The following is a 12,993-nucleotide window of genomic DNA, read 5'->3' as shown; positions in this document are numbered from 1 at the left end:
AAAAAGTTACTTTTTCTCTATGCGTATTCTTCCTGACTATTTTTTGTCTTCTTTTTAAAGATTGTTTTTTTCGAATTTATTGGTTCTAATTATAATAAAATAACTATCTTAGTATCAACGAATTGGTGCGAATATTATTAAACTAGAGTTTGCTCGATATAATTATCTCCCTATTGGCTAGTTTTCTATATGCATATCTATTTCTCAATAAATCTATTTTCCTCACCCGGCATTACTATCTAAAAGAAAGTAAATATTTAATAATCTAAATGATTTTAAAAAGATTTTTTAAATTATATTTTTTTCTTTACATTACCATCACCAAAGGGTTAATTATGATGATTACAATTTTAGTTTAATATTTGAACACACAAAGTGTCGCCACAATCGAATTCTTTTAAAACAGAGTTTTCTTAAATTTATTATATCATAAATCTAAATTTTCTTTTTTATGATTAGAAATTAAATACATTGATATAAGGTAAATAGCAACATGAAATTAAAAGAAGGAATTTATTTTTAATAAAGTAAAATAATGGGTCTTATCGTTCTGGGCAATGAGAGTTTATTATGGATTATTGGAGCACTATGAGTTTTAAGCAAATATTCCTTGGAAAACTTGAGCTCGTTTATAGACATTTATTTCCTATATAGATCTGACATGGATCTTGAAGCAATTAAGCAGGCCGTTTTGTACATGTTAAAAATTGGAAGATTTCATTAAATAAAAGTTATCGCAAACATACTTAGTAAATAAAACTATAAAAACAACAAACCTTACCTTAACCGTAGTTGTCAAGAACTGCAGGATAGCCAATGACAGGTGAGGGGTGATTGTAACTCTAGTTTTAGTCTTCTCCAAAAACATCTAAAATAATTTAGTTTTTGTATTTGTTTGTAGTTTTGTTTTATATTTTTTGGTGCAAATTCATCAAAATCCTAAAACTTAAAAGGAATAGTATTCTAAAAGAATATTGTAGAACAAAATAAGTTTATAGTCAAAATAAACAAAATTCAAACCTATTTCTATTATTTAAAAATGCCTTTTTTCAGATCTTTCTTACCGTTCTACTATATGTTTTCAGAATAATTTTCCATTACGTTTCAAAAGTTTAAAAAATCAACATTTATAAAAAAAAGCCTGAAATATTTCGTGAATTTTCCTACTGTCGAAAACTGTGCTTTATAGATCAATCACGATCATTCCTTTAAATTTAAATTTCTTTACAGTAATATCAAATAAACAGCCCTTAAAAAACATTCACAAAATTAAAAGACCTTTAATTAAAAAACTACTATTGTTAGTTTTCTCTATTTCAGGACAATTTGTGCTTTTTTTATCCATCCTAATAACTCATAATCATTCTTTTTTATTTAAAAATCCACATTTACAAAGAAAAAAACTTATTTGTGTTATTTCCTTTATTCTCAAAAAAACTGTGCTTTTTTCAGTTTAATCTCTTAATCATTCTTTTACTTTAACATGCAAAGAACTGTTTTTTTATTGTTGAAAATCCTTATACATCAATTTCATAACAATTCTTACCATTTCTCGAAGCTGATTTAATAAAAACGATAAGGTATAGTAAAATTTAAAAAAAAGGATTATATTATAGGTAACTTCTATCAAATATTTCACAATTACAATTAAAATACATCAAAACCTGTCACTGGCCCACTTTCTTTCCTTAACTCACAATTTATTCAACTTGTTCTTAAACAGTTTTTTATTCTCTCTCTTTTTATTGCAGTTAAGAAAATCTTTTTTTATATGACATAATTAGAAATTGAAAGCAGGGACGTCCAAGTTTTTTATTTTGATGTGGGTAAAAAAGGGGTTTCAAAGGTTTAAGTTGAGTAAAAAACACCCCTTTATCCTTGGACCTATGAAAGAAAGCAAACTACGGAGCCTCTGCTATGTTAATTTAGAGCTCTAATTGCTGATTTTCTGGAAAGTGTCATAGCGTAGTTCTCCAGGATAGGTCTGCAAAGTGTAGCCACTAAAATTATTGACAAAAAGTATGACAAAAGAGCATCTACTCTTTAATAAACCTACCTTAAAGTCTGCATCCTTCTTATGGTGTTTCTTTCTCTTCTTCTTTGTCTTATTATCCAGCACTACGTCAGTCTCATCATTGATTTCCTATTCACCAGGAATTAAGGATAAGTACAGCAAATAGGTATTAAGGTAACTGTTAATACCAGAGAAAAGCCTGAGATTTGCATATCCAAAAAGAAAAACACACTTATGTGAAATGAAAAATAAAACATTTTTAGAATATGGTGAAAATTATACTTTTTTTTCAAAAACATACAAAAACCAAAAGAATTACTTTGGGCAAAAAGACAGGGATCTAAAGGGATAAGACAATGGCTGATAGCATGATGAACATCCCCAATAATTATACACAAAATTAAACCTTCTGTAGATTTCAATTAGTGGTTGAAACGTTTGGACACTCAACTTCATGAACCAACCAATTAAAATAAAATTAAAGTCTCCATTATTGTTAAGCCAACGAATAAGAAAACGTTATTGTAAGACTTTAAAGACTAGAGTAATAAACAGCAAAATGTTAGAATTAGCCCATATTTGTATAGACTAACCAGTACAGATGTACAGATATGATTATCCTTTAAAGCCCTGCCTGTTGAATAATCTCTTCAATAATATCCTCTAGAGTTAGAAGACCAACAGTTTCATAATATGGATCTCCATCACCTTCATTATTTACCTAAAAGTCATTAAAAAATAATGATATTTCTTTAAAAATCTAAATTTACAAAAAACTTGAGTTTTTGTGTTAATCTCCTTATTCTAACAAACTGTGCTTTTTTTCAGTTAAATCTTTTAATCATTCTTTTACTTTAACATGCAAAGATATCTTTTTTTGTTGATGTTAAAAAATTCCTATACACTAATATCATATCAATACTTACCGTTTGTTGAAGCTAATATAATAATAGTTAATTAACGCATTGTATTATAGACAGCTTTCTGCGGATATTAAAATTAAAAAATATAATATTAACAACCAGTTTTGTTAGTTCCGAGAGGCCGAAGGACCGAGCTAACACAACTAGTATCAATTTTATGATTTGTATTTTAATATTCAAGGAAAATTGTCTGTAATACGATGCTATTTATAATTATTCTGTATGGCTGAGAACCGGTTATAATCCAGAGGATATTAATCGGTTTCAAAGTCATATTGAAAAACTAATTATCGTAACATTAATTATCTAGAAAATATTTATTACAGCAAAAAACTGCCCCTTCTTCTTTGCTTAACTTTAATCATTAAACAAATCCTCTTTAAGAGGGGGTGGGGGCGTAATGACATCTAAACTTAAACAGTGAGCAAAATAGTCTAAATATTGAGCTAGATTCTTGAAAATTGGTACATAAGCCTATTCTAATAGGCAGTGTTTCGGAACCGGAGCCGGGAGCGGCAACATTTTTGGTGGAGCCGGATCCGGAGCCGTATTTTTCGTTAAAAACGGCTCCGGATTAGCTAAAAATGATTTTTTAAAGTAATATTAAATAATAAGGCAACGGTCTATTTCCATATAATAAACTGAAAAACTATTGCTACTTAACAAATAGACACACATCCTTCTACTTTTATACAGCTTTAATCAAATAAAAGCAAAATATTTTATATTATTTATTCTATTTTATCAAATTCAATAATGAAAAAAATTGATATATTAATTTTAAGGTAGTATCCGGAGCCGGATCCGGAGCCGTATTTCCAAATCCGGCTCCGCGAACCGGAGCCGCATCAAAATTATACGGCTCCGACACCCTGCTAATAGGTACTACATCTAAATGAAAAAAATCCAAAATTATTTAGTTTTAGGTTAGCTAAGAAAACCCTGCGGAAATGGGATGTTTGTTTAGGCATTTTTAGTCTATTTTAGACTATTTTGATGTAGAAACTTACTTTTATTGTTTTTTTAAAAGTTTTTTCCTTGAATTTCTATTCATAATGACACTATTTAAGATGATTTTGCAAGGACGAAAATCAAAAAACCTATATTTTGATATATAACAACACAAACTTTAGAAAAAATGCACTTAAATCATGTGAGCACGCCCCCCCCCCCCCTTACCGTATCTTTAGGACTAGGCTTATGTACCAAGTTTCAAGAATCTAGCTCAATATCTAGACCCTATTGCTCACTGTTTAAGTTTAGATGTCATCCCCCCCCCCCCCTGTTACATTTAATTGCAATTAAGAAACTCTTTTCGGATATGACGCGGAAGTGAAAGTTTAGCGGACAGACTTACTTGAAGAGTAGCTGTGCTCCCAAAAATAATAATGTCCTTCTATTAAATCTATTTAAGTAAATCATAAATATAACTTTGTATTATCTTTTGTATTTGTGATTCTTTTCCACAAAATATATCAAGGAAGAAATCTTTGTTATTTAATTTAACCCATCCTAATTCTGTAGATATTGTTTAGTTTGTGTATACATAAACTTGAATATAGAACCTCTGTTTTATTGGGGATTGAAGAGAGTAAAGTCCGTGCAACGTGTTTGTTACGCTAAAAAAGCACACTGCGGTATGACTACTAAGAGATATAAGTTTTCCGGAATTTTAATGTAGGGAGTAGATTTGAAATCTGTATCAAATTTTAAGGATTTTTTATAAAATTCATTTTTTGTATAATTCTTTATCTAAAAGCGGAAATACAAATTAAGTTAATTAATTTTGGCATCCGTGATTGGTGGATTTAAAAAATCTGCGCTCTGATTGGTAGTCGTACATCATTCAACCAATTAGAGCGCAGGTATTTTAAAATCCAACTATCCTATTGGTCAAAATTAATTAACTTAAAATGTATTTCCGCTTTTAGATAAAGAATTATACAAAAAACGAATTTTATAAAAAATCCTTAAAATTTGATGCAGATTTCAAATCTACTCCCTACATTAAAATTCCGGAAAACTTATATCTCTTAATGACTACTCCGTACCTAACATAATATAACCTGCCCAACAACAAACAAATCAAAACTTTCCATTTTTTATTTAAAATCCTAAAATAATGACTAGAATGCTCTACAGAAGTATTACTTACCTCAGTAACCAAGGCCATGTGACCCTTGTCGCCAGATTTAAATTCGTCAAACATGTCGTTCAAAGCAGTGTCCTAAAAATAATAAACATAATTGGTTTTCATGAAATCTTACTATTTAAACTGCGCATTTGTGAACCACTTTCAAAAAAAGGACTTTCACAATTAATTTTCTGAAAAATAAAAAATGAAATCGTATGAGAAAATGGCCAAGATGCACAAAATATTAAAAAGACTTAAATCCTACTACTTCTTACATTGATATAGACATCCAAGTACGGTATTAGGTATTAAAAATTTATATCTGATAAAAATCGTTTAAAATATGCCGTATTTCAAAATGGTGGAATTTTCTGAAACCATTATTTTAGGAAAGGATTTCTCATTTGAATGATTCAACAACAGAAACACTGAAATAAGGAGTAGTCATGCTTCAAAAGTAATATAGGACAAATAAACATACTCTCATTAAAAGGCTAAAAGTTCTTTTCCCTAATTTTTTACACTCACACATAACGTCATTATTTATGACATTTAAAACTGAAAAGGCCGAAAGCCCGAAAAAGTTATTTTCTTTGCTATATTTCTAATTTCTAATGGATTATGGATCATGGAGATAGTGGTTATAGAACTACTCCCAAGGATTACAAGGTTACAAACACGTTCTACCTAATCTTGACAAAAAATCTTGTCTGGGGTGTAAAAACTAGAAGCGTCCAGACTTTTTCACCAATAAGTTTAAATCTACAGTAGAATCTTTTTGTTTATCATAATTTTCAGTGTACATCCATTTATCATCCATCTTATCTCTAAAAATCACTGATTATGTATCCTTTTTGTAGATAATTAAGCTATATAGCTGATTTAAAATATATATATTTTTTTTTCTGTTTAGTGTATGGACGTTCAAAAAGAGGGAACACATTCCTTTCGAAAGATACTTCTGTCTCTTGGTGCCATAATTCAAAGTCCTTAGTTTTGATTTTGTGTATTTTTTACCCTTAATTCTTACACTATGTCTAGAGTTAATTATGCCCCCACCCCACTAATGAGAATATTTACTCCACACCCTAAAATATATAAAAAAATGGACGTACTCGCATATTGTACCTCTGTTACTTAGGAAAATTTTATAACCAAAACTTATGAAATAGTTTTTGTGTTATAATAATATAAACTTTGTCTAGACCATAATAACTAAAACTTTTTTGTTTAGTTTTATATTAATGACAAAAAGTTATGATAATTATTTCTATCAATCGCATGCCTTATGATGAGGAAAATGAAACCGATGGTAAGATACTGATTTAATTATCGTTTTACAGGATGCTTCTTTTCTAATAGTCCTTTAAAATAGGAGGGGGGGGGGCGACTTTCCCCCCACCTCAAGTGCCCCTATAGGCCTACTGGGGGGGGGGGAGGGGGCGTAGCCGCTAGTAGCCTATAAAGTAGCTTCGCTGTAAGACACAAAACAGTACCTGATAGACAAAGTTGACGTCATTCTTGTAGAACTTGCAGATCTCCTCCAGAGGTTTGTTGTCGTCGGGGTCGATGAAGAGCAAGTCTTTGGCAAACAGGATGTGCTTCACATTGGATCTCTCTCCGTCGAACACAGGTATTCTAGAGTAGCCTTGCTCCTATGATAAAAGTTTTTTAAAATAATGAACACACAACTTAAAAAAAAATTACATCATTGTCATGCAGCCCTTTAACTGCACTTGGTCTTGAAATTCTAAATGTAAGTTATTATTTTAAAAATATATTTGCTAGCTCCTGATACAATTCGAACTGGAGCTTGACAACTTGTAACCGAATACTATAAAATTGTAAGAGTTCCACGCATAAAAAAAAGTTATTGTCTATGAACTCTAAATAAACCTATACCTTGATTTCGGAGATGGTTTCAAAATTGAGCACAGTATTAATTGGAAGCATATAACAGTCGTCCAGTCTTGTCATTACATCCTGAATAAAAGCTTTGTTCAAATCAAGATACTTGGAATTCACAATTTGTGCAATTGTCTATTCTTGTAATCATATTATGAATGAAAACATGTGTCAACTGCTTTGTTTAAATCAAGATGCATAAAATCAAGATTTCATGTAACAGACAGTCGTCTATTCTTTTCCAACACATTCTGAAGAAAAACCAGTGTCAAGTACTTTGCTTAAATCGATATGCTTAAATTTAAGATTTCATGTAACAGCACTCGTTTATTTTGAATTTGATGAAAATAATTGTCAAATCAGCTGTTTCAATCAAGATTAATAAAATTTTAATCTCAAACAACGACATCACATCTTATGGATGAATTTCATCCCTCTGCATGATCATATTCTTACATTTAAACACGTTTGTACCTTGACAGATTTTTGCTTGAGGACCAAGGCACCAGTAACAATTCTAACTTCATCTTTCTCCAAGTCAGTGTAGGCATCAGTGACCTGAAAATATTCAATATTTGCAAAAATATGGACGGTTTCGTCAGCTAGTTTTGCCTATAAATAAACATAGCAATCATAAAACTATCTTTAATGTATTCAGTGTTCAAAGACATGGCTTTAAACTATTGAATTGATTTAATGATATAACCTTAATAAGCTCCATAAGTCTCTCTCTGTTATAAACAGTACCAATCTCAGCGCCCAGGATTTTATCCAGGATCTTGGAGATGGGATATGCCAGGGGAGAGGTTACAAGCATGAAAAACTTGGTCAGCAGGATGGTGTTGGCACCCACGGCCAATCCATGGCGAGAACATATAGCCTAAACAATTAAATTCATCATATTTGAAAATAAGTTTTAAATTATATACGAATAAAAACGGCAGTTCTTTCAATATTGTAATATTCTCTTTGTGCGATAACTATAGCAGCATGCTATTGTAAAGAAAAAAAATTGTCGGAAGAAAAGAACCAATATAAGACGTTTTGCTTTAAAGTTGCCTATTTTCTTGCATAGGATGGTTGATGACCTACACCATATACAAAATAGCCTAAAACTATCCAAAACATTGTAGCCTTTCAATCCAATGGTTTCAAAAAGCTTTCAAGCACAAACATTCCGAGATTCATCAAATTACTTTATACTCAGAATAGAGGATCTAATGATATGATTACCTGTGGAATAATCTCACCAAAGACGACAATACCCAAAGTGGCACCAATAACAGCAACGATGCCGCCACCACCTACACATCAGGGTTACCAAATAAAAGTTGGATTTAATAAATTGTAAAAAATTCATTTTTTTAAACAACAAGATAAAGAGGGGGTTTTTAATGCAACCATTTCGTAATCAATGTATAAATGGCACTTAAAATTCGAATTTCGATCTGAAATTTTGCACGAGAAATCCTTGGTAGGTCTATTTTCCCTACATCGACCAAAAAGTTGAAAAAGCAACGGCTAACGACAAGCGGCTCAGTCGTTTAGCCATTTTTAAAGGTATTTTCGAGGCAAATCATCACGAAACCTATCTCCACATAATACTCTTTGCTGCTCCAAAACGTTTTTAAACGGTTCTAGCCGGTAGTTGCTGGTACTAGAAATCTAAAAATGTTTTTTTTGTATCATTTCACATGTTTTAAGCAAAAATATGTTTCAAAAAGTTGATTCCTAAGTAATTTATGACAGATTCGCCCTAAAATTAGCCAAAAAACGCCGTTAGCCATTACTTTTTCAACTTTTTGTTCGATTTAGGGGAAATAGGATTACTCATACAAAATTTCAAATTCTAAGTGCCATTTATACATTGATTACGAGATGAATGTATTAACCCCCCCCCCCCCTTTATAAAGGGAAAGGTAGGTTGCGGGTAAAATCCGTAAAGGTTGTGTGTTTTAAGTTAAGCACAGTAGTAGAACGATAAAAATTTATGTTAACTTTAAAAAAAATTGTTGTCTATAGTTCTTTTCCATAAGAAATTAACATATTAGTGAATATTATCGTTCTAATATTATTTTTAAGCCTTAAAATACACACTTTTACGTATTTTACCCACAACCTACTTTTCCCTTTTTCCTCCAAAATATATACTATTTGTTGTAATTCTTTACACAAATTGAATGATATCTTTGAGCTTTTACCTACATAATAAATCTAAAAATATATTTTACAAACAAAAGTTGGTAACCCTGCCTGTAAGCGTATCCAGAAGAATTGTGAGTGTATTGTTGACCAAGACATTACCAAGCAAGATTGAGCACAACAGAAAGTTACCCATTCCTCTGATGGGCATAATGGCCTGAAATTAAAGGGATAATCATTATTTTCCAAGTTACACACTTATAATTGGAGAGTTCATATAAACCATTCTTCTTTCTTTTCCTACCTACATTAGTAGGTACATAATGTGCATTATAAAAAAGGTTATAAATTAGGATATCATATTATAGAAAAACTGAGCTACCTATTGCTTTAGTTTATGTTATTTTCATCTGTCTATATTTCTTTTGACATTTCTTTGCATTACCAACAGACTGACAAATAAAGAATGAAAAGATTTAAGGAAAAGCTTAACAACAACAATACTCTTAGATCTACAAGCCTTTTAAAAAATAATTCAGGTTTCTATTCCATATTTTTCCTACTTCAATACTGAATGTATGAAGTAATTAAATGACTTGATTAGCATAAAATCTATAATCAAGCCAATCAACTTTATTACAGCCAAATTAGGCAAGTCTCTTCTTTTTGTCCTAGAAAGTTTTGGAAACTTTCAAGGAACAAATAAAACAAGTTTCTAATTACCTATTTCATAGGCATAAAATGTATAAAAGAATTCAGTGTTTTTTTGTTCATAGAAAAGATTTGAAATATTAAAGTTAAAAAATTATATTTTCTTAAAAATAAAAGTTTTAATATATTGCACTAAGTTTTATGCAAAACATTGATATCAATTTGTTTCCTGTGATAAGAAACTGATATCAAACTTTAAATGCAACATTAAATAAAATTTAAATCTGACATAAATTTAACTTATATTATATATAAAATGGAATTTGAAAGATTGAAGTGTACTTTATATACATCTGTGAAAGTTATCATTTCCCAGACCAAGATTGCATATATTAACCCACCATCCTCCCCTCTAAACTATTTCTAGTTGAGACTGGTAAAATCTCCATATTATACTGCCTTCAAGTGGGCCTATCATACTCCTCTACTGCCTGGAATGTAAGGCCTATTCTCTGGTGCCTGATGAAAGGGCCTCTAACCCTCTTCAGAACATTATCTGTGTACATTGTACAATATACATAGATTTCCCTTTGTGCATAAACGGAAGTTTGTCCGTTTATTTGCATTTGTGTGTGTAATGTATTTTTTATCTTGTCTGAAAGCTTTGATTATGTATTTTTTTTATGTGTTTTACTGCATGAAATGTTTTATTATATTTTATGTTGGTGGATGTCTATGTGTGTAAGTTTGGGTGTACTTTGTGCACTCGTGCTTTTCAATCATAGATCCTTCAATTTCCTCTGCCAAAATCCTTTTTCTCACATACAACACAAGATTTATTTCTTTATTTTTAGAACCAAATCTTGCAGAAATTTTTACAGGGTGAAGCTAAATAAATAATAGAATTACAATTGAAATATGACCAAATACAATGATACTTTAATTCTACCAATTCTTTTATAAAAAGTAACAGCATGTGTATCTGTCTCTCTGTTTAAACTGAAGGATCTTGCCAATAACTCAACTGTTCTCCTTTACAGTGAAGCGTCTCATAGATCCTAGGAAGGTTTTCTTTAGTTTCATTTTTAAAATCTAAATTTAAAGTGGTGGGCCAAACCACCCATCCTTAAAGTATCCCTAGAAGCCTCTAGAGGCGTATAATCTAGTTTCACACAATCTATTGCTAATAATCAGGTACATGAATGAGGTATGTGAGTATACAACCCCCTAAGAATTAAATTAGGAAGGTCTACCTTTACTCTTTATTTACAATATAAAGATTCACTTTCCATATTGCAAATTTTTAAATGTACCTCTATGAAGTGGTAATACTTTAAATATATCTATAATACAAAGTAGAACGATGTCTGTCTGTCCGTCCCTTAAGATCTCGGTAACCACTGAACCGATCGGATTCTACTCTTCAGGGTATATGCCTATTGGTCCTGTGGTGGTTTTAGGCTATTTTATTGGGGGGTGGGACACCCCCAACCCCCCCAAAAACAAAAAAATCCCCCCCATTTTTTTTTTTTTTTTTTTTTTTTAGATTTCCTTGGTCCTTTTAAGAATTTTGCCAAATTTTTTTTTGATCACCTCTTGGGGCACAGCCCCTAGACGCTAGGGGCGAAGCCACTAGTATTTAAATAAAGAAGGTAAGAATTTAAATTGAAAGGAAAATAAAATTTAAATACACATACATCTTCCAATATGAATTTTGCCTGCATACATCAAGGTATAAAAGGGTAAAATGTGCCTATCCAAGAGCATTCAATAAATCTTTATTCACAAAATGTTGTGTATGTGAGAATAAATATTGTGCTGGAGTCTCCAAGTCTCAAGCCTTTACAGAAATCAAATGATGGGCATGAGGAAAACTGCAGTCATAAATAAACAAGCATATATTGATTTCATGTATTTTTTTCTTCTGTGTTGTACATAATGTATGACATTATTGCTTTTCAGATGTTTAAGTAAAATAATAACATAGATTTGAAGTATATTTCTTCTTTACGACATCTTCTTAAAAGAATTATGTAATTTGTAGGTAATTTGTATATACAAATGCAAATATGTTAAAGCATATAGTACTATGCTGTTTGAAAATTTCCATATACTATTCATTCTTAAAAATGCATATGTTAGGTTATTTATGTAAAAAAAAATTATCTCAATTGACAGTTATCCCATTGATTTAATTTAATTTTAATGTATTCATAAAAGCCCTTAGTAGGGTTTTTCTTGTTTGCATTTCCATTAATATCTAACTGACCTGAACTCTACTTTGCTTGGAGTTTCAAAAATTATTTGGTCTTTGGCAGCTAAACAAGTTATAGCTTCCCTCTGATCAAAGCTGATGAATAGACAGACAGTCATTCTATAATCATATAGTAGTTTTACTACTAATAAAAAAAGAAAGGAAGTATTCCATATGTAAGGTTGATCAGATACAGCAATGAAAGAAAGTAGTAACAACATATTAATCTTTTAATGCCGGATTATGTAATAATACTTTATAATATGTTCCAGAATGTATATTTCCTACATTTATGCAATATCTAATTTATTTTATTTTAATGTTATAATTCATTTTAATAATGTTTTTAATTATGTGTTATTTAGTGTTATTATTTTATTGTCCTTCTAACCCCATTTCAAGTTGTGCTAGACACTTGTTAAATTGTATCTGATATTTTTAATAATCTTTTGTTTAAATACTTATTCAAAATCTGAATTTTTTTACTGATAAGGAACAACATGGCAACCATGGTTAGTAGCATCATGTTGACATTTAGTAAGAAAAATATGTCTAAGTAACAGAAGTAACATGATACTATGTAGGTTTCAGTTTCTAGGTAAAATAGTCCTAATGCTAGACTTTTCTATACATATTATTTGTAAGTCTGTCATTTCTAATCTCAACTTTTTAAAAGTAATACTTAAAATTACAATTTTTCAATGTACTACCTAATGTAGAAATTTTCCTAAAAATTTAACTTCTATATTACACAAAAGTAAAAAATTAAGACCAAACCATCGATTTTTTACCTTTCAAAGCTTTGACTAATATATTGTTATTATCCTTGTTTCTTTTTACTAGCTAGTACTAGTATTTTTTACACATGTAGTGAGGCGAAACAAAAAAGATAAAAATAAATCACATAACATTTACAAGGAGCAAAATATATAGGCGTGATAAAGAGGGGAGGGGGGGGTACCATCCTTGA

The 12,993-nt window shown here is 30.4% G+C and overlaps 1 protein-coding gene across 7 annotated transcripts in view; it reads right to left on the bottom strand.

Annotated features, from left to right (window-relative positions):
* The window catches only part of uex (metal transporter uex), a 98,382-nt gene that overhangs the window by 14,895 nt on the left and 70,494 nt on the right, over positions 1 to 12,993 (bottom strand). For all 7 annotated transcript variants that reach the window (XR_013877733.1, XR_013877734.1, XM_080154167.1 and 4 more), the window contains exons 12-21: positions 9,230 to 9,335; positions 8,210 to 8,280; positions 7,683 to 7,856; positions 7,451 to 7,534; positions 6,974 to 7,054; positions 6,568 to 6,726; positions 5,093 to 5,164; positions 2,649 to 2,735; positions 2,057 to 2,143; positions 782 to 868 (exon numbers count right to left, since the gene is read on the bottom strand). Coding sequence is in view for 5 of the 7 variants with exons in the window: in XM_080154167.1 (XP_080010293.1) it covers positions 782 to 868; positions 2,057 to 2,143; positions 2,649 to 2,735; positions 5,093 to 5,164; positions 6,568 to 6,726; positions 6,974 to 7,054; positions 7,451 to 7,534; positions 7,683 to 7,856; positions 8,210 to 8,280; positions 9,230 to 9,335 (1,008 nt within the window). In the remaining 2 variants the exon portion in view is untranslated. The remainder of the gene's footprint in view (positions 1 to 781; positions 869 to 2,056; positions 2,144 to 2,648; positions 2,736 to 5,092; positions 5,165 to 6,567; positions 6,727 to 6,973; positions 7,055 to 7,450; positions 7,535 to 7,682; positions 7,857 to 8,209; positions 8,281 to 9,229; positions 9,336 to 12,993) is intronic.

The sequence above is a fragment of the Acartia tonsa genome, chromosome 3 (genome assembly GCF_053477335.1).
Source record: "Acartia tonsa isolate MP-2025a chromosome 3, ASM5347733v1, whole genome shotgun sequence".
Classification (NCBI taxonomy): Eukaryota; Metazoa; Arthropoda; class Copepoda; order Calanoida; family Acartiidae; genus Acartia; species Acartia tonsa.
This window is presented reverse-complemented; position numbering and strand designations above follow the sequence as displayed.